The 26,779-nt window shown below is 47.9% G+C and overlaps 1 protein-coding gene across 1 annotated transcript in view; it reads left to right on the forward strand.

Annotated features, from left to right (window-relative positions):
* Positions 1-26,779, forward strand: part of FAM189A2 (family with sequence similarity 189 member A2) — a 46,278-nt gene that overhangs the window by 6,472 nt on the left and 13,027 nt on the right. The window contains exons 2-6 of the mRNA XM_040979205.1: positions 1,171-1,227; positions 20,946-21,056; positions 24,842-24,970; positions 26,209-26,316; positions 26,415-26,548. Coding sequence (XP_040835139.1) covers positions 1,171-1,227; positions 20,946-21,056; positions 24,842-24,970; positions 26,209-26,316; positions 26,415-26,548 — 539 coding nt within the window. The remainder of the gene's footprint in view (positions 1-1,170; positions 1,228-20,945; positions 21,057-24,841; positions 24,971-26,208; positions 26,317-26,414; positions 26,549-26,779) is intronic.

The following is a 26,779-nucleotide window of genomic DNA, read 5'->3' on the forward strand; positions in this document are numbered from 1 at the left end:
CAAATGCTCAGTATGTATTTAGCTGTCAGCCAGGGTCGGGGGCGGGGGGAGAAAACCTGGGACCTTGTGGGGTGTGCAGGAGCTCTCAGGCCACTAGGAGGGATGGTGGGAGGAGAAAGAGTGCCACTAAGAGCAGCAAGCAGAAGGCTCAGGCGTGCCTGGCCGGGCTGGGGAACCTGCTTGCTGCCAGGGCCACTTGGGTATTTGTGACATTGTTTATAGGCCATGAAAGACATCAGTTTGAAAAATGAAACTTTGTTGAGCTTTGAGTTCTGTGGTTGCCGTGGTAGGGCCAGACAAGTTGACTTGACGCCTGTGTGGGCCATGGGCTGGTCTGAAGAAGGGCAGGAGGTCTTGGGGGGAAATGGGTGCAGTGGGGGTGGGGTGGGGCAGGGGATACGTGTCGAGCAGGCTTCAGACATTGGCCCAGGAAGATCCTGAAGCAGTTCCCATCTGGGGAAGTTAACCTGTCTCCTAAGGGATGGATGCTCATCCAATGAAGGAGGCACGAGGCCAGGTGTGTGTTGGACGAGGCTGAGCGGGGCAGGGCATGCATCGGAACAGCGGTCCCATGGACCGCAAGGAGACCTAGTTTCTGTTCGTATGTTCTCAGCTGACATTCAGAACCAAACACTGTCAGAAGGCTTTGGTGTCCTGAAAGTAATGGATTGATTCCAGTGGTTTATCAGAATTCTCATCATTGGTGGAAATCTGCAATGTTTGGTTTAAAATGCTTTGAAATGGCAATATTTTTTTAAAAAGATTTATTTTTATTGTTTTTCATTGGAAAGGTGGATATACAGAGAGGAGAGACAGAGAGGAAGATCTTCCGTACAATGATTCACTCCCCAAGTGAGCGCAACGGCCGATACTATGCCGATCTGAAGCCAGGAGCCTCTTCTGGGTCTCCCATGCGGGTGCAGGGTCCCAAAGCCTTGGGCCGACCTCGACTGCTTTCCCGGGCCACAGGCAGGGAGCTGGAAGGGAAGCGGGGCTGCCGGGATTAGAACCAGCGCCCATATGGGATCCCGGGCGTGCAAGGCGAGGACCTTAACCACTTGCGCCACCGTGCCGGGCCCAAATGGCAATATTTTTAAAGCATATTTTTGAGGATGTGTTTGTTGGAACAGTTCCATTTTTCTAGATTGATGATACTATTTATCCTTACAGGTGATACTCTCTGGCATCATAGGATTAATGACTTGGAAAAGGCCCATGGTACTCCTGGTATGTAGCCATCTCCATAATTCTTAGCCTGCTAAAATGTGCGCTGTATGAAGTCTGTGTCAGTAAACCTATGCATTGTTCATTTAAAACCAACTCATCAACAATTTCAGAGGACAGGTGCTCTTAAAGTTGATTTTGTTGGGTTTCTGACCATGCTCAGCTTCTTTGGCATGTGTGCTGCCCATGGGCCCCTCTTCCCTGGACCGGACCTCTTCTGGGGACAGACTTTCTCTTGGAAACGTAACTTTAGGCTGGTGCAGACATCACACAGGAACGCGGGAACAACACAGGGAAAGCCTGCACCACCCTGCGGGTCGGAAGCTGTTAACTTGCTGTTTCATTGAGTTCTAGCCTTGGCCAGTCCTTCCAGGTTCTTTTTCCCTTGATGGTCTTTTGAAGCAAATCTCAGACATCAATAAAAATCCATGATTTGTTATTAATTTTTGTTTTAACAATCTCAGACTTAAAAAAATTCATTTGGAAGGCAGTTACAGAAAAAGAGACACACTAAGAGAAAGAAAGGAAGAGATTAGATAGATAGGTTGATAGATAGATGGAGAGATGATTTTGCATCTGCCAGGTCCCTCCCCAGATGTCCGTTATGATCAGTGCTGGGCCAGACGGAAACATGGAATTCAAGGATATATTTATTTTCATACAAATGTTTTTGAATTCTATACATAGTGTTTTAAAATTCATTTTTATTGGAAAGGCAGATATACAGAGAGGATCTTCTGTCTGATGGTTCACTCCCAAAGTGGCTGCAACAGCCGGTACTGCACCGATCTGAAGCCGGGAGCCAGGAATTTCTTTCCCCGGGGCTCTCATGCAGGTGCAGGGTCCCAGTGCTCTGGGCCATCCTCGACTGCTTTCCCAGGCCACAAGCAAGGAGCTGGATAAGAAGTGGAGCTGCTGGGATTAGAACCAGCGCCCATATGGGATCCTGGCGCATTCAAGACAAGGACTTTAGCCTCTAGGCCACCGTGCCGGGCCTAATTTTATGTATAGTTTTTTGTAAAATATACTTTCATGGTGGTATTTGAAGATCCATTTATTTTTTTAAAAAGACCTATTTATTTTTACTACAAAGGCAGATTTTACAGATAGAGAAAGTCTTCTATCTACTAGTTCATCCTCCAACAGCTGCAACAGCCAGAGCTTAGCTGATCCAAAGCTGGGAGCCAGGAGTGTGTTCTGGATCTCTCATGTGGGTGTAGGGTCCCAAGGATTTGGGGTCATCCTCCACTGCTTCCCCAGGACAGTCAAGCAGAGAGCTTGACTGAAAGTGCAGCACCAAGACATGAACTGGTGCGCAAATGAGATGCTGATATGACAGGGTAGTGGTTTAGCGTACTGTGCCACCACACCAGTTCACTTCGTATGTTTTAAATATTGCTTTCCTTTGGAAAAGTGTCTTATGTATCTCTTATCTTAAGCAACTTTAAAAAGGATGAAACCAAGTGGGACTGGCTTTGTATTACAGTGAATAGACGCACAGCATCCTGCGTGGATGCCAGGTCGTGGCCTAGCTGACCCAGTTCCAAGCTGTGGCACCTGGGAAAGTAGCGACATGGCCCAAGTGCTTGGGTCCCCACTACCTGTGTGGGAGCCCCTGGAGGAGACTGCCGCTCCTGGCTTCAGCCTGTCCCAGCCCTGCCCTTGCAGCAGTCTGGGGAGTGAGCCAGCGGATGGAAGATCTTTCTCCCTTTCTGTAACTCTGACTTTGAAATAAATCTTTTAAAAAATGAGCCCAATTAAAACAAGTCTATTGCATTCCTTTCAGTCTGTCATGGTTGCTGTGAACTACATGTAGTTTATCACAGGGTTGTAACCAGTGTGCCCGTTCTGTGCACAACGCTGCTGTCTCTAACGGGAAACTAAGTTCATATCAGTTAGTATTCTATTTCCATGAAGGAGAAGCCTGCTCACTCACCCCTTCAACATGCCAGGCAGCCTTCTGCCATCTTCTGTTTCTTCATTAACTTTATTCTGCTGCACATTTAAGCATCTATTATTTTGGCTGCCATCAGTAATGTCTTCAGAAGTTTATACATAGATTGTTTTTGAAATGTTAAATGATATTAATTTATAAAGAAGATAAATTAATTTGAGGGAATTATGCTAGGAAGAGCTTTTTTTTTTTTTTTTAAATCTTGAAACAAACATACACATATGGAGATAAGAGAGCTCTACTCATTGGCTAAACACATATATGGAGATGAGAGAACTGCACTTATTGGCTGCGCGCACACATGGAGATGAGAGAGCTCTGGTCATTGGCTCCCTCTCCAGATACCGGCAGTGGGAACCAAGAACACACCTACATCTCAAGGAGGACAGGACCCCATTGCTTTGGCCATCATGGACTGGTGGTTTGCTTTGGCAGGGAGCTGGAACTGAGGGCCGGACCTGAACCCAGGACCTGAAATGAAGCCAGGCGCACCAGTAGGGGACACAGGTGTCTCAAAAGCTAGGCTGAACACTGTAGTATGGAAGAGCATTTTATCGGTGGGTCCTTCCAGCCCATCAATATCATAGATATAAAATCTTTAAGCTCACATGAATCTTAATAGTATATGCCTGGGAAAGTAGTAACAGTGGACCGGAATACTGGGCTCCCGTGTTCATGGGGGCAGTCCCAGGTGGATTCCAGGCTCCTGGCTTCAGCGTGGGCCAGCCCTGGCCTTCACGGCCACTGGGGACTGAGCCATGGGTGGAAGATCTCTGTCTCTTCCTTTCTTACTCTCCCTCTCAAATATAAACCAAATCTTAAAAAAAACTCCTACCTTCCAGAGATGGAGTAAATCCTAACATTTTACAGAAGAAAGTTGCCTTCCTGCCTATGATGAGCATGTGTGTTTGGAAGTGCTATGAATTGTAGTTGAAGCATGATTGAGTGCATGTGGGGGAGACTGTGCATTCCGTTTGCATGTACAGTGTGTGGGAGCAAGTCAAGGCAGTCAGCATTTCTGTCAAATATTTATTTTTTTCAGAAATATTTACTGTTTGTATTGAAAATCTTTACATTTTGTCTGAAGTTTCTTTCACTGCCTTTATTCTCCAAAGCTTTGTGTCCCTCCTGTGTAGCTTCAGGGTTGTCAGGGCACATCTCGGAGGTAGGCTGGGGTGATGGGTTCCTGGCCAGGTCCTTTGGGAGCCGACTGTCCTCATTCTGAGTGGCTCAGTGCACACCAGTCTAGAACACGTGGCTGTTGCCTTTTGAGAACTGTTTATGTTTGTGTTCCGTCTTTTGTGATTGTTGGCCATGATTGCATCAGGTTTTTGAGGAGTTTGAACAAAGAAGGATCAGTTTGACCTAGTTCCTTTGAACTCAAAGTTTTCATGGAAATTAAGCGTGGGAAGCTTCCATTTGCGGGATTCTCTTCGTTGTGCTGACGCAGTACTCTGTGTTCAGAACAGAAATAATGATGTTGAAAGGTAGTAAATATTTCTAAGCTGTGTTTTATATGAGAGCCAGATTAAGCTGGGGAGCGTGTGCAGTATGCATGCAGGGCTCAGAGGTATTCTGGGTTGTTCCATAATGAGCTAACCTTCTTCATTTTTAAAAAGTGTACTTATTTTTGGGGGACATTATTCTGTTTTCATTTTAATGTGGTGTTTTCTAAGTGTTTGGAAATGGCAGCTTCCATGCTGGGAATGGCACGAAAGCTTGCCTTCAGAAGATGTTTCCCTTTGTTGCCAAGTTCAGTAAGATTGGCTACCATGGCAGCTGGCTCTCTGATGACGACGTTGGTTGTTTATGGCGGCAGTGGGTATTTGGAGGTTTTGTTCTGTCTTTTCTTGTTAGCTGGAACAGGTGGCTTGGCTGTGGCTTGAATGCTGATAAACAGGCCACTTACTCATTAGTATCTGAAATGGAAGTTCTTCCCCAGATGTTCTTGGGGCACCTGTGCTTTAATCTCTATCGGAGGGAAAGTGCATTGTCTGGTTTTTAAGTACTCCTTCTGTTCCTTCTGACTTAAAGTTGATAGTATTTAGGATAAAACTTCATTACCCAGAGAAACTAAAATATAACATAAGATGGATATAGTCTTCCTCCTTCCAGTTGGTAAGGTGGTTGAGCAGCACAAAGCCACTTGGAGATCCAGCCACTCTTCATCTTACTGTGACGGGAAGGAGAGTTATGGGACTCCTATTCACCAAACAGAGTTCAGGAATAATCCTCCCCAGTTAATCAGAGAGTTGTCGGTGGGTTAAGCTGCAGCCAACACAGTGGCCCTTCCATCAATGCTTGGGCAGTGCCAGGGCCCCCGTGTGTTTGGTGCATTCACAGCACAAGGCCGGAAGCTTTTGGCCTTGTGTGGTGCAGGTCCTCCAAGGACTGCGTGGCTGTTGATACACTGGAGTTGGCCTTTGAGGGACAGTTCTGACATATGACCTCTTATTAATGAAGGACCTTGGGGAAGCCTCTCTCTCTCCAAAATGAATGGGTTATATCAGAACATTATTTCGAAAGTCCTTTAAGCTTTTGCGTTCTAGATTTTTGAGAACCCTCCTGTCTTCACTTCTGGTGGCCATTTGCCCAGGCTCTTGTAAGTTCCCGACATTGCACTTCTGCGATGATTTCCTTCTGTATCTGGAGGTGCAAGAACAAATGGCTCTTCACCATTGCGCTAAGGGAAATGAGCCAATCCCAAAAGGTCAGATATCATATGTGTGCTCTAATATAAGAAAATATGATGTCAAATCTAGGGGTGTTACATGTGAATCTTACCTTGTCCTTCATACTTACCTATACCTTATGTAATAAGATCTTGTGGTGTAACTCATTAATCAACTATCCATAAGAGACTGATTATTTATGATTACCTGAGATGGTCAGTGTCCCTTTTATCACTGTTATTGCTACTGCCCATAAATAATGAAGATCTGGTCCCCATCGTACCTTCATTAGGGCCCTGGGATACAAGAATGAACTCAAAACTAAATGCTGACAGTCTCCCACTTGGGTGGGAGACACTCCAGTGGCAGCATGATGGACTTGGGAAAATTCACAAAAGACACCCATTGTGAGGCTAGAGGGGAGAAGAGAGGGGAAGGGAATGAACTTGGGGAAGGGGGAAGGGAGGCCCAGCACCAACTAAACTATCAAAAACAATAATAATAATACAAGGAATGAACGGCTCTTCTCCTAAGGCTCATTGCTAGCATGCTTGTCTGTGTCGGTCATGTTTAAGAGTTTGGTTCCTTTGTCTGCCTTTTCTCATGGGCTTTGGGGCAGGTGTTCCTGGCTTGTAGGTAAGAGAGCCGAAGCTCCAGAGTTGCTCTGCTGGTCTGGCTCACAGTCAAATGAAACTCGGGGGGTTTGCTGCTTAGCTCTGCTTCTGCCGCTGTGGTGCTCAGCCGCACCGTCTGAGAGCAGATTAGCAGGTGCTTCACTGTCAGGCAGTGAATAAGTTATTGGTGACCATTTTTCAAGTTCTGAAAAGAAAAATGTCTGGAGAATTCTTTCCTTGATGCAAAAGGGTCAGAGACAGAGATGACCTGCAAGGCATCTCCGTGCGGTCCCTTCCGGTCAGTGAGCGCCCGTCCCTCGGGGCGGTCATGAGGGCAAAGCATACCGAAGCTCGCTGGCCTGTAAGATGGGGCTGGGGCCTGCCAGGCATATTGTGAGTGAATCATCACCGTTCGAGGTGGTTTCTGAGGACTGGCCAGCTCCCTCCAGGCTAGCGTGGCCTGTGGCACCAAGGTGCGCGTGTAGGTGTGAGGAGGACTCCTGCCTGTGGTCAGGCCAGGCTGGGAGCACGGTGGATTCCCTGCTCTCATTGTCTTCTGCCAGGAAGTATGTGTGTTTGCTAAGTATCTGAGATCTGCAGAAATTAAAAGCACCATCGGTTTGGTCCATGTGAAAAGTGTCAAATCCTGGGCATTGCCCTTGTGTGTATCCTGACTGAGGCAGCGTGGATGTGCTCAGCGTGGTGGCAGAGTGCAGAAGTCACCTGCATGTTTTAATGGAGGTGCACCTCAGATCACATTCTGCTGGGCCTACAAGCACTTGTTCACCATCACACAGAGCTATGGTCACACCCTCTGTTCTTTAAAGAATGGAAATGAGATTTTTTTTTTAAAATCTGAGATTAATTTTTATAAATTTGAGATTCATTTTTTAATTTGGAAGGCAGAATTACAGAGGGTAGAGAGAGAATCTTCCATCTGCTGGTTTACTGTCCAAGTGGCCACAATGACTGGAGCTGGGCAGGTCTGGAGCCAGAATCTTTTCCAAGACTCCCCCACAGGTGCAGGGGCCCGAGGACGTGAGCCGTCCTCTGCTGCTTTCCCGGGCTATCAGTAGGGCGCTTAATCAGAAATGGAACAGCCGGGACATGTGCTGTGTGAGATGCTGGAGTAACAGGTAGAGGTTTACCTACTGCTTGTATGCCACCCAAGAGTCGAGATTTATATCACAGATAGAGAGTGTGTGAAAATAGCTGTGCTCTGTCTTGAATATTACAGCTGATTCCCTGAATGCTCATTGATCAAGTACAGATGAGCTGATTTAACCAGAAGAGAAAATTCTTGCCATTAGCAATCACAAGAGATGGGTCAGTAGAAACTATTTATATAGGGTTTTAGGGTCCTGGTTGTGAGATTTTTGAGGTGAGCCTTAAAATGCAGAGAATTGGGGCTGATACCACGGTATAATAGGCTAGGCACTGGCTCCTTTCTCAGGTGTTCTCCTTCCAGCCCAGCTCCCGCCTGTGGTCTGGGAAAGAAGCAGAGGATGGCTCAAGTGTCTGGGCCCCTGGCCCCACATGTGAAACCTGTAGCAAGCCCCTGGTTCCTAGCTCCTGATCAACTCCGCTGTGGCCATTATAGCTATTTGGGGAAGTGGTCCAGTGGAGAGCAGACCTGTATGTCTCCTCCTCTGGGATTAGTCAGTCTCTGACGTGGCTTTTCAACATAGGATGGGTAATTGTTCTAGTTTCACAACAGATTTCACTCAGAAGGTAACATGATAAGCTAATAATTTCATCAATGAGATCTCATTTTCACATTTAATATGATAATTGATTTTTAAAAGATTTACCTATTTTTTTTTTTTAAAAGCAGAGAGAGAGAGAAAGAGATCCTGTATCCACTGGTTCATTACCCAAATGGCTGCGACAGCAAGGGCTGGGCCAGGCTGAAGCCAGGAGCTAAAAACTCCGTCTGGGTCTCCACAAGGGGGTGCAGGGACCCCCGGGTACTTTTAGCCATAGTCTCTATCTGCCTGGTATAGTGGAAGAAATGCAAAAAGAATCTCATTCTTTTTTTTTTTTTTTTTTACATTTATATCTGTTTTCTTTGAAAGGCACCTGGAGAGAAGAGCTCTTCTGTTTTATTTTTACTAAGAGAGGACAATGGGCTCTCTTGTTAGACAATACAGATGTGTCCCATCTAAGAGGGAACCGGGTTAGCAGCCGAACCGCTGGAGCCCAGGCACTCTGTGTGGACTGTGGGTGTCCAGAATGGCATGTGGGTTGGGTCTTTGAGGAGACCAGAGTGACCTGGCACCCCCTTCCTTTAGTGAGGAGAAAGGCATGGTTTGTCAGTGGGGTGTGCAGGGGTTCCGCCTTTGATGGAGGGGTAGGAGTGTGCAGATTGGGGTCAGACCCAGGCGATGGGGTCGGTCACTTCTCTGAGACCCTGACTCATTTATTTTATGCTAATTTGTAAATGTTACCTGTCTGCCCATGCAGTAGTCCTCCCAACCGTGCTGAGTCATCCATCCACTTCCCCATCGCTCGCTTCAAACACAGCCCTGTGGCATTTCATTATTGACTAAATACCCTGTAAGAGGGAACACATCTGTATTGTCTAACAAGACAGCCCATTGCCCTCGTTTCTCCTAGTGGAAATACAACAGGAGAGCTCTTCTCTCTGGGTACCTTTCAAGGAAAATAGTAATAAATGTAGAAAGAAAATCAGATTCTTTGTGTGTTCCTTCCGCTACCCGGGCCTGCTCACACCGCCTCACCTTAACCATCTGAAGACTTTCTGCTGCCAGCATTCTGGTTGGTTGTGCTACGTTGCTGAGAGGGGAGGATTTGTCAGGCTTGTTACTCACCTTTTCTCCTCTCTTTTCTATATCTATACCTGTGTCAATATATCTATTATCCCCATATTTATTTTTATTTTTAAGTAATATTTTTATGCTCCTATAGATGAGTTTATAATTATAAATAATGTAAACTTCTAATTCTTAATTCCTGAAATTTGAGTGATACATTTTGTCCGATGAAGAACTCAACCTGACTTTGCTTCTTTCTCAGCTTCAGCCCTGTCTTTGGTGGCCACACCGTCACCTTCTGTCGTCAGGGGCCTAACATTTGCACTTTGCTCTTCAGCTGTATTGTAGAATATAAGCTTTATCTGAATGTTTTTCTCAGTAATGGAAACCAGTAATGGACTTTCATTTAGGGAGCATGAGGTCGGAGCTGGGTGCCGTGTCTCACATTCGCCTGTGGCCCTGACACCAGACATGCCCGCTGTTTGCTCACTCCGGTGTGTGTGTGTGTGCACAACACCATCTTAGCGGCCTGCAGAGCTGCTGGGTGAAAACCAGCTTTGCGACCCTTAGCTGATCTCTATTCCCAGCCTATGAAAAGCTTCAGGATCAGAGAGACAAATGCTTTGGAGAAAATTACTGAATTGCTGTGGCATCTTGAGTTGCATCACCCACAGGAGAGAGGAGGCTGGGTTTACAGATAAACACTTGCAAAACCTGATACGGCCACTGGATGTTGGACTAGGCTGCTATCAGGCGTATGCGTGTAGCTGAGCCTGCCCTGCTGGGTTCTCAGGTTGGGCTGCGGGCGGGCTCAACACTAGGTATCTCGGAGCTGCACACTACTTAGAATAATATGCATGACCTGCATGAAATCTGTCCTCTTGATAGTAACACTTATTAAATATATATATATATATATATATATATATATATAAAGAATTATCATCAGGAAAAAAAGAATTACATACCACTGTTTTTTTTTTTAAAGATGTATTGATTTATTGTTGGAAAGTCAGATTTACATAGAGGAGATACAGAGAGAAAGATCTTTCACCCACTGGTTCACTCCCCAAGTGGAGCCTATCCTAAGCCGAGAGTCTCCTCTGGGCATCCCATGTGCGTGCAGGGTCCCAGGGCCTCAGGTCATCTCCCACTGCTTTCCCAGGACACAAGCAGGGAGCTGGATGGGAAGTGAAGCAGCCAGAATACAAACTAGCTCCCACATGAGACCCGAGTACATGCAAGGTGAGGATTTTAGCCACTGGGCCATCACACTGGGTCCTAATTTTGTGACCATTTAAAGATTGACCTTACATGAGTAAAGTTGAACATCTTTTCATTTGATTCAAAGAATGAATAATATACCTATAATATCTATAATATAATATATATAACTATATATTATAACGTGTGTATGTGTGTGTCTTTTTGTGTCCACCGTATCTCACTCAAGGTGAAGTCCTCTAGTTACAACTGTTTTGATGCAAATGTAGGATTTCATTCTTTTTAACAGCTGGCAAGTGTTCGTGCACACACACCCCACATGTTCTTTATCTGTGTGGTGACAGACACCTTGGCCAACAGGGTGCTAGAGCCTGGTGCTAGAGCCTGCTCATGTTTCTGGGATACATACCTAGTGAAGGGATTCCTATAAGTGATTTTTTCTTGTTGTTGGCAGATAATCTCATAACGAGGATGCTTTTCTGTTCAAATAATTTTATTGAGCTATAGTTGGCAGCATAAAATTTACCCACTTGAAGTGTGTAACTCATTGGTTTTTAACAAATCTATGCAAATATCAGCACTCCCATATGTAGAGTCTTCTTGTCACCCTAAAAGCCACCTTGTGCCCATTAGAAGTTACTCCTCATTTCTTCCCAGCTCTCAGAGAACACCACCGTACTTCATAGCTGTATAGATTTGCCCGTTCTGGACCTTACAAATCCTGTGAAGTCTTGCCTAGACTGGACATCCGGTGGCTCTGTTGCATTCTGGTGCTGCTTGTTGCTTGGGCGCTTTGCTGAGGCTGGTGACCAGAATGTGAACACGTGAGCTGGCCTGGAACAGCCCCTTAACACACTGAATAGCTTCTGAGGGGAAACATCTCAATGTGTCTTCCAGGAGGCCGAGGCAAAGCTGCAGCCATCTGCAGGTGTGACTTCTCAACATCCTGTCAGTTTCCTCACACCAGCACAGAACCAAAGGGAAATGTCGGGCAAGCTTTTTATATTTTAAAATATTTGCAACGTTGACCACATGCAGTGTGTTACATTAGTGGCACTGAGCCAGTCTGCAGTGCTGTACTATCATCACCATTATCCATAGCCAGAACTTTCTCTGGATTAAACAAGGAAGTCCTGCTTGTCTGTTCGATGTGTTCCATCTAAGTGGGACCCCACAGTGACTGGCATTTGTGTCGGCTTCATTCCACTTTGCTTTGGGTTTACAAGTTTGCTCCACGTGCTAGGAGTGAGGCACATGTGAGGTTGGACTGTATTCCAGTGTGTAGCAGATCTTATTAGGGGGTGTGGAGCAGCCTGGAGCTCTGAGAAGGGAGGACTTGGCTATGACCGTCGCTGGGGACTCTGACTCTGGTTGGAGACACTTCTCGGGAGCTGTTCTGTTTCATGGCTGGGCGGCCAAAGCTCCGACTCCAATTTGCTGAGTCCTGGGAAATTCTGAGCAGTAGGGAAAGGAAGCAAGTCGGAGAAGTGAGGATGGGAGGATGAACAGTGAGTAAGAAGGAGTAGTGAGTCTGACCATAAGATACCCCAGTCCCCATGAGAGCACCTGGATTCAGGCCCTAACCTGGTGGTTAGACACCCCATTCCCCATGAGCAGCTTCCTGCTGATGTGCATCCTGTGAAGTTGCAGGAGAAGGGAAGAACTTGGCTTCTGCCACCCACATGGGAGACTAGATCGAGTTCCTGGCTCCTAAGTGCAAATCCAGCCCAGCGTGGCTGTTGCAAGCATCTACGGGGAGGACAAGCAGATGGGCTCTCTCTCTGCTTCCCACCCCGTCCTTTCTCCTGCCTTTCTTCTCTTTAAATCCAGGTTGACTGTTGCCACTTATTCCCGAGGGGGAAAGCAGATCTGGGTCCTGACTGGTTCACCTCGTTAGAACAGCCCATCTCATGTGTCACATGGCTTCCTGTTTCTCTTGGAAGTCTGGTTGGAGCCTTCCTCCTGGTTTTTATCCCCATTCCTTAATGAGAACCTGTGAACTTAAGGGTGCCAGGGCTGTCTGTATTGAATTCTAGAACCAGACAAATGGTTGCTGCCATTCCTTTCTCTCAGTCTGATTTCCTGGCTCAGGTGAAGAGTCAGTTTTCTGAGAGGTGAAGTCCCTTGCTGGTGCTCTGGTGAGAGCCCGTGAGGAGAACCCCAGGGAGGACAAAGTAGGGGGGCTTGGGGTGCCCTTGTCTCTGTGTTTGCATCAAGAGTAAGCGACTCCAGCTGTCCTTCTGCCAGGTCCTAAACTATGAGCAGTGCATGTCATTGTGCTGGGGAAAGGCAGAGGCCTTTCCACCCTCAAAAGAGGAGAGGAAAGAAGTGTTGCCATGAGGCTTGAAGTGCTTCCTAAAGTCGGAGACTAGCCCTCAAGTGAGTCAGGCTGGCCCTTGCACACTCTGAGGATGAAGGAAGCCAGCCATTTCTGCTCATACACAGCTGTGGCCTTGTGTTTGGCTGGTTGGCAAGGAGACCTGCTCTGGGTGATGATGCAGCTTTGCAGCTTCTGGAAACCTTTGAAAGGATGTCAAGGGAAGCTTTGGCAAGGGTTCTCAGGCCTGAGGACTCACAGTGCCCATGGGAGCTCCTGGAAGATGCTGTAGGTCCTGCGAGTGGGAGTGATCCCTGTGTTATGTTGGTTGTCATGGTGCTGGGTGGGCAATCCGAGCACTGGGTTCACGCAGCTCTCTGCTGGTGGTGTTCTGTCTTCAAGGTTTTTTTTTTTTTCTTTTTTCTGGCTCTGTTTTGTTATTTGCAGTTAACTTTGTTCTTCCTGTTTGTATTCAAATGCCTCTCCACCCTGGGTGAACATTTAAAATGTCAAGCAGTAAGAAAATGGTTGCATTCACTATCATGGGTCCTATGTCTTATTAGTTGGTTACTCCTCCCTGGGTTTGAACTTGGAGCCCATGTCTGCCACTGAGGGTATCAGTGGTGGGCAGATTGCCCAGGCCAGCCACACACACACATGCCGGAGTCCAACTAAGTTCGGAACTCACGAAGGGTGCGTGGATGAGGCGTAAAGAAGAAAGAGACGGACCACTAGGACTTCATAATGGACGATGCACAAAAGCTCTCCGCTTTATTTATACAAAATCAGTCATACTCTGGCTCAGACTTTTTACGTCATGGTCAAGTGCGTGTTTCTAAAGATAACTCTGCCATAGTATTACTTAGAAGTTCCTGCTACAATTCTTATCCTACAACTCAGTCTTGTATCACAAAGAAAAGGGGAATCTAAAGAATGAGGAAAGAATGAAAGCCTAAATCCAGATCCCTTGATTAGCATAGGCTCAATGGGGACAGCCAAGACAGTAGGAATAATAGAAGACCCCTTTGCAAGACGCTATCACCGACATTAACCTCCAAGCTCAGGCTGAGCAAAAGGCCAGCCTCACAGTAGCAAACAAATGCCAGGATGGATTAGAATTCTTCCGCAGGGTGGTCTGGTGTCCATGCAAAAGAAGGTGGAGATGCATTCAGGTGGTTGTAGTGACATCCGCTGGGCGGGCCCTGCCAGTCAGCAGGAAATTCCTTGCGGCCCTGCCTGCAATGGAACAACACTCTTCACCCCTTCATGTCCCCCACATCTACTGCACTGACCCCAACACACACACAGAGAGAGAGAGAGAGAGAGAGAGAGAGAGAGAGAGAGAGAGAGAGAGAGAGAGGTCGTCCATCTGCTAATGGCTGCAGTGGCCAGGGGCTTCTGTTAGTCTCCCACATGGATGAAGGGGCCCAAGAGTTTAGTCCATCCTCTGCTGCTTTCCGAGGTCTCATTGCACAGGGAGCTGGATTGGAAATGGGGCAGCCTGGACATAAATTAGCCCCCATGTGGGATGCCAGTGCTGCAGGCAAAGACTCAGCCCACTACACCACTGCATCGGCGCCCCTTTTCCTTCATTTTATGTATGAAGTTTAGTTTCCATTAAGTCATGTGTGTACATAGTCAGGCAGTGCTTCCAGCCTCCGTCTACAAAATTTTCTAAAGATGACCAGTCTTGATCATTGGTTTTTAAAAAATTAATTGTGCAAAGATAACAATTTTACTTTTATTATAACACAGATTTAGGATCTTACTTGTAAGCTCCCACCCTGTCCCCCAACCCCTGCCTGCATTCCCTAACTGCTCTCCTCCCTTCCTTTTCCCTAGTTTTTATAATAGCATACTTTTTCATTTCATAATCACAGGTTTAACACTCCTTTAGGTAAAGATGTCAGCATGTGGCAATTGGAAAAGAATAGTGACACAGAACAAAACCAAACCCAGAAACCCTACTAACCCTAGGTTGTAGATGAAGAACCTAGGCGTTTTCTTCCTTTTGTGATTCTGCCTTAATGGCTTGCTGGGGGCTGTGTGAACCTCAGGCCTGATAGTCTACCTGACACCCGGCAGGACACGTAGGCAGACCACTCCTCAGGAAGGAGACGAAGGGTGTGCGCAGTGACCCACTCCGGTATGGCTCTCAGACCTGTAGGGTTCATTTTGTACTCATTTATCATAGAGTAGAAAAAGCTGAAGATATTTGTCTTTTTGGGACTGGCTTGTTTCCCTAAGCATAATGGTTTCTAGTTGAATCCAATCCGTTGCAAAGACAAGATCTCACGCTTTCTTATGGCTGAGCAGTATTTCATGGTGTGTGTCTGTTTATTTGGCTCTCATTTTCTTTATCGAGGTGTTCCCTGATGGATGTCTAGTTTGATTCCACATCTTGGCTATTGTGAATTGAGCTGCTATAAACGTGGGACTATGGAAAACCCTCATGTGGATTTTCTTTCATTGGGGTAAATTCCCAATAGTGGGATGGCTGCTCATATGGTAGATCTATTTTCAGTTTTCAGGAACCAATGACATGAAATGCTTATGCTCAAATCATCATTTTAAACAGATACATTTTGTAGCTACTTTCCCATAATGACTGGAACTGTTTATGCACTGAAACAACCAGTGAGAGTGTCACACCTTGACTTGGAGCAAGACAGTGAAAGTCCCCAAGGCAGTAGGGAGAGGTCAGCCTATTTAGGGAATGAAGTCTTGTATCCAAAAAGTCACCAACAGTCGTAGGCTGTGAGGGCATCGTTGTGTGGCAGGGGACGTGGGGGCCCTTTACAGAGAGGAGGAAGCCAGGCGGGAGCGGTGTTGCCTGTGGACTGGCCCAGGTTTGTCTCACGCTTCTTTTCCAGCTCACTTCTTTGAGTCTGGAATGAGCCACGGCTGCAGGAGCAAGAGATCAGAACCCAGGGAAAGGCCCCGACCCTGAGCCCACCAGCTCAGGACCCTTTGCGGAGAGGCCGTGGGTGTGAGTGTGTTAAAGTGAAGGTAGCGGGGAAGTCAAATCCAGAGCGTGGAGATGTAGCTTCTGGTCAGGGACCTGGCTCACGGGCGCTGGAGCTGGCACCGTGTCCCTCAAAAGCACAGGGCAGGGCACGGCCTCCTGCTTTCTGTCTCCCGTCACCTCTCAGGATCTGAAGCACAGTGTCTAGAAGGACGTGTCTCTCTAAGAACTGGGATTCGTGAGCAGAACAAGAAAAATGTTGGTTAAATGTAAGAAAAACCTTTGTAGAGAAGCTATGTCAGCCAGGCTCCCAGCAGGAAATGGGAGGCACAAAGCACTTATAACACAAGAGGCTAATAAAGGGACAATTGATGAAGGTATGTGCAGGTGCTGAATGGGAAGCTGCTTACCTTCACTAAGTATGGGGTGGGGGCAGGGAGCAGTGGCCAGATTTGGAAGTCAGTCACAGACAGAGGACCCCTGAGAGCACCTGTAGCTTTTCCTTGAGGGACTCAGGCAGCTGAGGCAGGGAAGGAGCCAGAAGCAGCATGTTGCCAGCCTTCCTCTCCTCTTGCTCTGGGCCTTTGCCATAGCTTTGCCCAGGCATAGCCCACGAGGCAAAGAAGCCAAGATCTCTGCAGAAGGGCCAAGGAAGGACCTGGCTGGGCCAACAGGAGGCATCCCGTGCTGACGTCCGTGGCCCGGCGTAGGATGCCCCAAGGATTCCTCCTTGGGAGGTTTTAGCAGCAGTACACCTGCACATGATTCTTGCCATCTGAGCGTCCCCTCCAGCTGCCATAAACCAAACTTTGTCACAGTGCAGGAGTGAAAGGGTGGCACCACTTAGTGAAACTGGTCTTGTGCAATTCACTCTGTCTTATCAAGAGGCTCCCTGTAGAGAAAGTACTCGCTGTGAATCATGACGCAGCTGTCGGCTCTGTATTGAAATGTATGAAGGACTCGCCTGTACATCACTGTGTGGTTCTCATAGTGATCTTGATGGCTAGGAATACAAACCTGTTTAATGGTGAGAAAGGTGGATCTCATAGAGGTTGCCTGGGACACCGTTCAAGTATGTGAGAACCCTGAATTTGAACCAGGCTTTGCTTTGTGCAAAGTGATACCAAAATCACCTCAAAATAATTTTTAAAGCAAGAATTTTAGCAATGTAAGAAATACAAAACTGTTCCTCCCCAGGTATTGCTGAGTGGACTCCATCACTGTTACCAGCTTTTGGTTTACTAACTTGTTTTTGAGGAGACACCGAGTAATGTTGAGGTAGAAATTGGCTTTCAAGAATCATGTCATGGTAACCAGGGGAGAGCTGACCCCAGCAAACCCTAAGTTCCTGGACCTTAAATCTGAGCCGCTGTCTTGAAGCTCAGTAACCCCGGGTCTGAGAGGTGCTGGATACCAGAGCAGTTCAGGAGACTCTTTGAGTTAAGCTGTAATTCGAAACCACATGCAGGTGCGCGTGGCTGGAGGGACGTGGTGACTGCAGTCTGAGCACTGTGGCCAGGTCCTCATTCTGGAAGCTGTCACTCCCACTCACTCGAGTTTAGACGGGAGCACATGTGCACCCTCCCTTCTGGTTTGCAGCTCAGCTCTAGAAATCACCTTATTCAAGGTGTGGGTTTACGCTCCTGCAGCCTGCCTGCCTTCTTCCTTCTTTTCTTCCCACCTTCATTCCTTCCTTTTTTTTCTGGCATTTTCCTTACCCTCTCCCACAATTCCTTCTGTCATTAATTTCCCCTGTATTATTACAATAGTATAGTCCTTCATCAGCAGTCTTAAGTCCATCATCCTGCAGTTTAAGTATCTTGACGTTGCGGGTACTGAAAGTGGCAAAGAGTCCAGCATCCTATTGTCAAGATACAGTTATCAATTTCATTGGGAGTCCATCTTTGATCTGGGAGTAGAGATGCATGCTGCATTGTATCCTCACATCTGGATATGACAGTCTGTATAACCCAGTTACTAAACATCTGCTTAAATGCTTCCTTCCTCTCTCTTCCTTCCTACCTTCCTTCTTTGTCTATATAATTTATATAGTGAAATCTCAGATCCTGTAAGTGTTTAGATAAAAACAATTGACAGTTGGAATCACATAGTCGGCTGGTAATCAAGGCTAGACATCGACTTGCATTATTTCCAAAAATGTCTCCATGTCACATCCCAGTTGCGCTGTGCCTCCCTCACTCCCTGCTCCCAGCAGGCAATCACTGTTCCGATTCCCTTCACCACAGATGATTCTGTCTGATCGTGAACCCTACAGAATTGAAGTCACACACCATCTTGTTTATCTCACTCATGTAATACGTTTTTACCGTTTAGCTGTGTGTTGTTCTGTTTTAATTGTGTGTTTCTTCATATTACTCAAATATTCCTTTGCTTGAATATACTGCAGTGTGGATCCAGCTGTGCTTCTTGCCTCTTAAAGTTTTAATTTCAGTGTAGATTTACGAGGATGTAGTATGGAGAAGTTCCTTGTGCCAGCACCAAGTGTCACCTGCTGTTGATGTCTGTCGTCGGTACGGTGTGTTTGTCACACTTTATGAGCCGGTATTGATACCTTGCAACCAAAGACCTGACTCTTGCAGATCACTGTCATTTCATCAACGTTCTTTTTATTCTAGTGACCCCATCCAGGACACCACTTACTTTTGGTGGTCTATGTTGGACTTTTGTAGTTATGGCAAATTCTTAGGCTGGCTTTATTTCCGATGGCCTTGACAGGCAGATACACTGCTTGGGTATTTGGGAGACTGTAGCTCATCCAGGCTCATGTGGCGCCTTTCTCCTGATTAGACTAAGACGGTTAGGAGTTCAGGAGGGAAGAGCACGGACAAAGGCTGTCCGCACCACATCTTCTCAAGGGCACAGGGTGGGGACTGCTATCGCTGATGCTTACCTTGCTCACCTGGGTGATGTAGCATTCTTCAGACTTTTCCCCTGGAAAATTAGTCCTCCTTGCATACTGCATTTGTTTTAAGATTTATTTATTTTAATTGGAAAGGCAGATATACTCAGAGAGAGAGAGATCTTCCGTCCGCTAGTTCACTCCCCAAGTGGCCAGGGAAAAATAGAAGATGTAAACCAGTTTCCGTCTGCTGGCTCACTTGCACATCAAAGGCCCTCAAGGCCAGGGCTGGGCCAGACTTAAGGCATGAGCCAGGAGTTCAATCCGAGATTCCAGGGTGGCAGCTGGAAGCTGGCCAGCCAGCTTTGCAGCCTCACAGGGTGTGCCCTGCGAGCTGGCAGCAGGAGTAGAGATGATACTTAAAATTCTGTGATTTGGGGTACAGATGGCAAGCCTGGCAGTGTCTGCCCTGCACACGCTTTAATGTCATTTTATTGTTGAGTTATTGTTTATCATAGATACAGATTCTTTGTTCAATAAATGCATGAAAATGGCTTGTGCACTGATTGTATTATTTTTTGACAAGCTGGATTTAAGTTTTTTTTTTTTAAAGATTTATTTTACTTTTGTTGCAAAGTCAGATATACAGAGAGGAAGAGAGGCAGAGAGGAAGATCATCTGTCCAATGATTCACTCCCCAGGTGACCGCAGTGGCCGGTGCTGTGCTGATCTGAAGCCAGGAGCCAGGAGCCAGGAACTTCCCCCAGGTCTTCCACATGGGTGCAGGGTCCCAAGGCTTTGGGCCATCCTTGATTGCTTTCCCAGGCCACAAGCAGGGGGCTGGATGGAAAGCGGGGCTGCTGGGATTAGAACTGGCACCCATATGGGATCCCAGCGAGTTTAATGCGAGGACTTTAGCTACTAGACTACTGCGCTGGGACCTGGATTTATGGTTTTCATTGATGGCATTTGGGGTCCTGTGTTGGCACCAAACGGCTTTGACAGATTCCATGTATGATACTGCTCATGTTTGATTGTGAAGACTAAGAATGAGTCGACTGGCATTAGGCCTTTCTTTTCAAGGCCTCTCATGCTGCACTAATGGAAAATCCAAAGCAAGCAAGAAGTTCAAGGCTTGCCTGTGGTAGCAGTGACTGTGTTGTTGGCCATGACGACAGCAGGTGTGTTGCCCCTTGTGCAAGGAGCCCATGTGGGAAGATCCTGTGTGTGCCTTGGCAAGACACCTGCCATGTTTCCGAAGGCTTGGGAATGATCGAGAATGATCCGGAGTAGGGGGAAGGACTCAAGTTGAATCCTGTAACCCCGGGAGGAAAACGGCCTGGGACGCAGCAGCTGCAGCCTGCCAGTGTTTTCCCAAGGCTGCTGACAGGCTGTGTACTAATGGACGATCCAAGCACAGAAGCCAGGAAGGAATTCCCCTTAGGAAAACTGGCAGCATGCTTATTAAATATTGGCTCATAAACGGGTCTGAGACTTGGGCCAGCGAGAGCAAGCCTTCACCATGACACTTCCTGCGCTTGCCAGCCCCTCCAGGGCCCCAGCAGCCGAACTGCTGCTTGAGTCCAGCATTGGTAACCACTGGCCCTGGTGCTTTGTGTGCTCTTATATAAGTGGTGAAGTCCTATTTTCATGACTGCAATTCTCGCATCCAAAAACCTGTGCAGATTGTCCTTGTCCCTAAGTAAGTACCAGCTTTCCCATTGGTTTCTGTCAACTCTTGTTCATTAGGAGTAATGACGTCATTCAGAGAAAGTACCGCAGGAATTGTTGGGGAAATGTTTTGATTCTGTTTTCTGCGAGTTGGGGAAGGGCTTGAGCATTTGTAATTTTTACCTTTGGAGAAGAGCACGTGGAGGATGATGGCGCACACCGTCTTCAGAAGAGAAAAGACCCATTGGTTCTCGTTTGTGAGTTGTCAATTCTGGCTGCTCATGGCCCTCGTCCCCTGTCTGCTGGGTTTCTAGCTTATATAACAGAGCCCCTTATCTGCTGACTGCCACTGAGCCAGCAGAACTCAGGCAAAGCTGAGGCTGGCTCCAGGGGAAATGACCAGGGTGTAGTGTCATATGGGGGTAAAAGATAAGAACTACTTGCAAAGAGGAGAAAAATGAAGTGCTTGAGATTATTGGGAAGACTTAAGAGCCAGTGGCATTTGTCATTGTGATTTAAGCTGCGTCTGAAAAGACAGCCCGCACAGGAAAACCTGATTTTAACTTTAAAAAAGGTTTCCTCTTGAAGGAGAACCTGAGTTTTCATTTGGGTGAACCTGGCTGAGTACCTGCTTCTTGTTTTCCTAACAGCCCGTCTCTTGCCATTGCAGGTAAACCTCTTTGTGCTGCTCTCCGTGGTCTGCGTCCTTCTGAACCTTGCTGGGTTTATTCTTGGCTGCCAAGGGGCCCAGTTTGTGTCCAGCGTGCCCAGGTGCGACCTGGTAAGCATTCCCGCAGCATAGTGGGCAGCCGGCTGCAGGCGCTGGTCTGCCTGGCTTTCCTTGTGTTATTCATCCAGGTCCCATGGGAAACTCCAACTGGGGAAAAAAGGCACATTGGGAAACTAAACAGAAGAGGCACCTGCTAGTTTCACTCAGTTGTCCCTGTGCTGAGGCGGGGGCAGCCAGTACGACCCTGGAGCACAGTTGCAGAACACATTGTGAGTGAGTGAGTGAATGGATTAGGTGTTTGCTGTCCCTTCCTGTCTTCCCTCACCAGAACGCGTGTCCCCGGTCTGGCGCTTCGAATCCTTGGGGTCTAGGTGCGTGTCTCCCTGTAGAGTTAGGAGGAGATACTGCCATGTCCCTGGCAGTGGGGTCTGCTCTAGCAGGCTGACTCCGCAGGTGATTCTCAGAGCTTTTGGAATTGAAGAATGTGGATGAAAAGTGGCGGACCTTTGCCATTCTGACTATTAAAAAAGAAAATTTAATCGGGGACCCTGCACATGATGTGACTTACCAACTTAATCCTTGTTTTGATGTACATTTCAGCAGTGTCAAGTGCATTCCTGTTGCCACATACCTAGCACTGGAATCCTTCATCTGGCCAAAGTGAAGCTCTGTAATCATCGATTCCCACCTCCCATCACCCTCACCCACCACTCGCTTGCTGCTTCCGCGTGTTGCTTTGTTCCCTCAGTGGAGCACCACCTGCCTTCTTGTCGTTGCCTCGCCTGGCGTAGTGTGTTTGTCCGCATTGTAGCAAGGGTCAGCATTCTTCCCGTGGGAAAGCTTTGCAGCACTCTGTTCTGGGCACCTGTGGTGTGTTCTGCTTATCTCTGCAGCCGCCCTGCGCCCTGGGGTGTCTCTGCCTTTCCCTGATTGTGAACATGCTGTGCGCATTCCTGTATAAGTCTCTCTCTTCTAGGCTTTGCTGTCAGAGCTGTTGGGCAAATATTCAGGTGTGGACTATAAATCTGTGGCCATTTCTGAATTTAAGGACTTCGCAGTGACAGATATCCAAAGGAAATGAACCTTGGGGCTGCGGTGTAGAATTAAGCCAGCACTATTCCTGCAGCCCATCTCAGAGGGTCAGTTCAAGTCATGGCTACTCTGCTCCTGATCTGAGGGCTCCAGGGCTCGGGCCCCTCCTACCTATGCAGAAAAGCCGGAGGAGCCCCGGGCCCTCAGAGAGCGGGAGGAGCCCTGGGCCAGATATACAGAGAGGAGGAGAGACACAGAGAAAGATCTTCTATTCATTGATTCATTCCTCTAGCTCTCACAGTATCTACAGATGGCTACACCATCTGCAGGCAGGAGCCAGGAGCCTCTTCTGGGTCTCTCACATGGGTACAGGGTCCTAAGGGTTTGGGCCATCTTCTACTGCTTTCCCAGGCCACAAGCAGAGCGCTGTATGGGAAGCAGGTTGCCGGGATTAGAACCTGGCACGTGCAAGGCAAGGACTTTAGCCACTAGGCTGCCACACCAGGCCAACATTCTGGTTTTTAAGGCCATCTCTGAATGGCCTTTGTCCTGCACTTCACTGGAGCAGCTCATGTCCTTGTGGTTGAGCCAAAGCTCACCTGCTAGAACCCCAGGCTCCTGCCCTACTCGCATCAATGCCATCTCTCCACCAGAATGCCTTCCCTCTCACTTCTCTGTCATCCAAAGGCCCAAGACTGACTCGTTCAGGAAATAGCCTGGAGCTCCATTGATGTCTCACCATAATCTAAGTTAGACTGAGACCAACATTCACCAGCACCCTCCAAAGGATGCAAGCAGCTGACATGTCCACGGGCATCTGGTGGCCTGTATGTAGCTCACATGATCTGGGCTCCCCTGGCCTGAGTGCCACGCGGAAGGGAACGCCCTGTGAGATGATGCTTGGTGAGACTGCGGGGAAGAGGAGTTCTCAGGCTTGGGGTCGAGATCCGCCCCGTGGATAAGGTGCAGTCACTGCGCTGCTGCTAGTAATGAGTGTGTTGGTATTCAAACAGGAGCTTCTCAGCTGGAGGCTCGAGGAGCCACCTGCTGCACCTGGCCCAGTGGAAGAGCTAGTGATTGGGGAGAGGAGCAGAGAGATGCGCCATTGATCCTTGAGGGGACAGAAAAGGAGAGGAAGTTCTCACTTGCCCGATGCAGGCTTGGCTCAGTGGCCGCAGTGGGAGAAACTGAAGCTGGTGCAGAGATGAGAAAAAAGCAGGACACTGTGGTGTCCTGGTGCACCCCTTCCAGTGTGACTTCCGATGCAGAGTCCAGAAGCACTGTGAGAGGCAGCGGAAGTCTGTGTGGGAACCCCTCACGTGACTGCGGTGGCGAGCGGAGGGGGCTGGTGGGATTTTCCCAGTGGTGGTCGTGTCCTCTGCAGCTTGGGTCACACGGGTGTGTGTATTGATCAGGATGCCTGAATGGGACATCGAAGATTCGTGCATGTGAATTTCATGTGTGTGCATTTTCCTTCTAGAGAATCCCCTCCCCAAATGTTTTATAATCCAGTAGTGGAATTTGGTTTTTTATTGCTTCCTTGCAACGTGGATTACAAGGAATGTTTTCTCCTAATTTGGAGAACACCATGAAGTCTTTTCTTCTAATCAGAGATGAAGCATCTTAATTCAGTAAGAACCAACCCATAAAGCACTGTGGATGTTTTGTTGGTGAAAACCTCAGAGAAGTCAGAACTGCCTGATTGATTTAACAATTAGTGAAAAAGCAATAGCAGAGCGGTTCGCATGCATAACTCCAGTCACAAAGCGAATTAAGAAAGGTCCTGTCACCCCTAAGTTCTGAATTGTCTACCTGACGAGGAAAACTTGAAAAGTGACTAAAAGTTTGCCAGGCATCTCATTAAAAATGTACAAGATTACTCGTTTATTCTTGCCTCCGATACACTGGCGGGCAGCTGTGCCTGTACTGGAGCTGTAGAAGTGGGTGGCTTACAGGAGTGGGGGTCCTTTCCTCTGCCAAGTGCCGTCTGAATGTGTATTACATCATCTGCAGGTGACACAGAATGTCAACTTGACACCTAGCTGTCTAGACATACTGGATTGTGCGCCCTGCCTGCAGTTGCCGCAGCAGGGCCCGACCAACGGACATTGCAGGCCTCCTGCGGCCTGTGAGCTGGCCGCCCCTGGGTCTGCAGGCTCACAGGTTGCTGGGTGACTGCCGCATTCAGGCATGTTCTTACTGACGTTTGGCACGAAGTTCAGCGTGGTCATGTGGCTGGGACGGGTGATATTATAAGCTAAAGGGATCACCAGAGAAGCTTCCAATGAGGGTTGCTGGCTTGGGCAAGTGAAAGTATAGGACATCTGGATAAACTTGAATTTAACATATAAACAGCTCATAATCTTTGATTACAAATTTGGTTTGGTTTATGCAATGTTTGGGACATACTTACACTTTAAACATGATCTCTTCTGAATTCATCCTGTGTTTTACCTGCCAGCCCCGGTATGCGTGCCACCATGCAGTTGGCATGTGTTTGCTCTCTGGCAGCACTTTGATGGCCCCGTGAAGGCAGCAGGTGTTCCCGTCACCTGCTCACGGGGCGGTGGCGAGCAGAGCCCTGTGCCCGCAGCACAAGGGAAGCACAGAGAAGTGACCTTCGTTTGTCGAGCCGCTGCAGGTTTGGGCTTGGCGATTTCTGCACATGCCCTACACTGCGACTTAGTGACACGGGCACTGCTGATATGGAACCCGGTCACGTCACATTCTGAAGGATTGCTGTTCTGAGGTGTAGATTGTTCCCCTTCATTATTAAAATATTGTTCTCCCTTTTTCCCTTTAAGGTGGACTTAGGGGAAGGCAAGATTTGCTTCTGTTGTGAAGAATTTCAACCAGCCAAATGCACAGACAAAGAAAATGCCTTGAAACTCTTTCCAGTTCAGCCTTGCAGTGCAGTCCATCTTCTACTTAAGGTACCCTGAAGTTCTTCAGTACTCCGCTGGGCGTCAGCCCACGCCAGGCCCGAAGAAGGCACAGTCACGTGAGCTCTGCTGTTTAGCTGTGTCACCCCCAGAGCCTCCCTGAGCGGGACTTCATTTGGGGAAAGCCCACTGAGGAGAGAGGGTGTCTTTGTTGCTGTTATTGAGATGTGTGTTTAGAGGGAAGAGGTCCTTGTCCACTCCGGCTGACCTGGCCCCTGCTGGGTCCTAGTTGGGTGCTCCTGAAATAGATTCTGTGGCCACACACTGAGCAGTATCTATTTTGGTGGGATGCTGGGCATCGTCACCCCTGGGGACTCCAACAACCTGACTCATTTCCTAAAGGGAATGGTTGTAGAGAGTGCCGGATGCTGGCCACCAGAAGTACAGTTGTCCTTTGGCGTCTGCAGGATTCATCTGAGGGCCCCATTGGGATACCAAGATCTTCCAAGACTAAAGACCCTTTGCAGAGACAGGATGCTGTTGTCCTGTTACCTGTGCGTGTCTGTCCAGAGACTAAATCATGTTACTTATTATACCAAACGCAATGCGAATGCCATGTCAGTAGTGGTTATACTGCATTGTTAGGGAGTGATGACAAGGAAAGATAATGTGTGTATTTAGCATACATGCATTTTTAAAAAAGATTTGTTTGTATTGGCAAGACAGATTTACAGAGAGAAGGAGAGAGACAAAGATCTTCCATCCACTGAATCCTCTCCAAATGTCTGCAATGGCTAGAGCTGAGTTGATCCAAAGCCAGGAGCCAAGAGTTTCTTTCAGGTCTCCTACCTGGCATGGGTACAGGGTCCCCAGTCTTTGGCCCATCCTCCACTTCTTTCCCCAGGCCACAAGCAGAGAGCTGGATGGGAATTCTGGTGCTCACAGGTGAAGGAGTAGCCAGTTGAGCCATCTTGCCAGCCTGTATTAAAGTTTTTTGAGCTGTGATGGACAATATGCAGGATATGGAATCCAGCACGCACATGTGAATCCCAGGTGCTCCTGAGATGAGTTTACAGTGGAGAAGGACATACTCCTGCTTCAGGATCAGAAGAGCCAGCATGGGCATCGGAGCTTTGCCTGAGCTGCACACCCTAACTCCTTGGTGTGGGCTTTCTGCTGAGCGTGCCTTCCTGGGATGCTGTGATTCTTCGCTCCCTGGCTTTGTGTGTAGCACAGTGCACTCTTCTGCATGGAAGGTCTCAGTAGGGTGTCCCTACTGCCTTTTGCAGAAAGTCCTTTTCGCCCTGTGTGCCCTGAACGCCCTCACCACCACCGTCTGCCTGGTGGCTGCTGCTCTACGCTACCTCCAGATTTTCGCCACCAGGCGATCGTGCATCGTGAGTCCCAACCAGGACCTGGGGGTGGGGGCGGGGAGCCTGGTGCTCTCCCCCTGGGGTGTGAGAGCTGTATGCTAACTGGGGTGCTCTTTGAGCAGGATGAGTCCCAGATTTCCACAGAGGAGTTGGAAGAGCATGGGCGGATCCCAGACCCTGAAGACTTCGTGCCGCCGGTGCCTCCACCCTCCTACTTCGCCACGTTTTACTCCTGCACGCCCCGGCTGAACCGCAGGTACCGCTCCGCCGCCCTGTGGCTCCCCAGGACAGGACAGCGTGCCCTGGGAGTCACAGCAGGAGCTCCAAGCTTCACCACCGGCTAGACAGATCATGGTTGCCAGGGTTCCCTAATCTCTTTCTGCCATTTTTTTTTTTTTGGCCTGATAAAGCAGATAAATGCAAGGAAAAGTCAAACCTTGAACTAAAGATATACATTTTCAATTTCAATTAGCTTCTTAGGAAAAAA

The sequence above is a fragment of the Ochotona curzoniae genome, unplaced genomic scaffold (assembly GCF_017591425.1).
Source record: "Ochotona curzoniae isolate NIBS_2020 unplaced genomic scaffold, NIBS_Ocur_1.0 contig_3050, whole genome shotgun sequence".
NCBI classification, from domain to species: Eukaryota; Metazoa; Chordata; class Mammalia; order Lagomorpha; family Ochotonidae; genus Ochotona; species Ochotona curzoniae.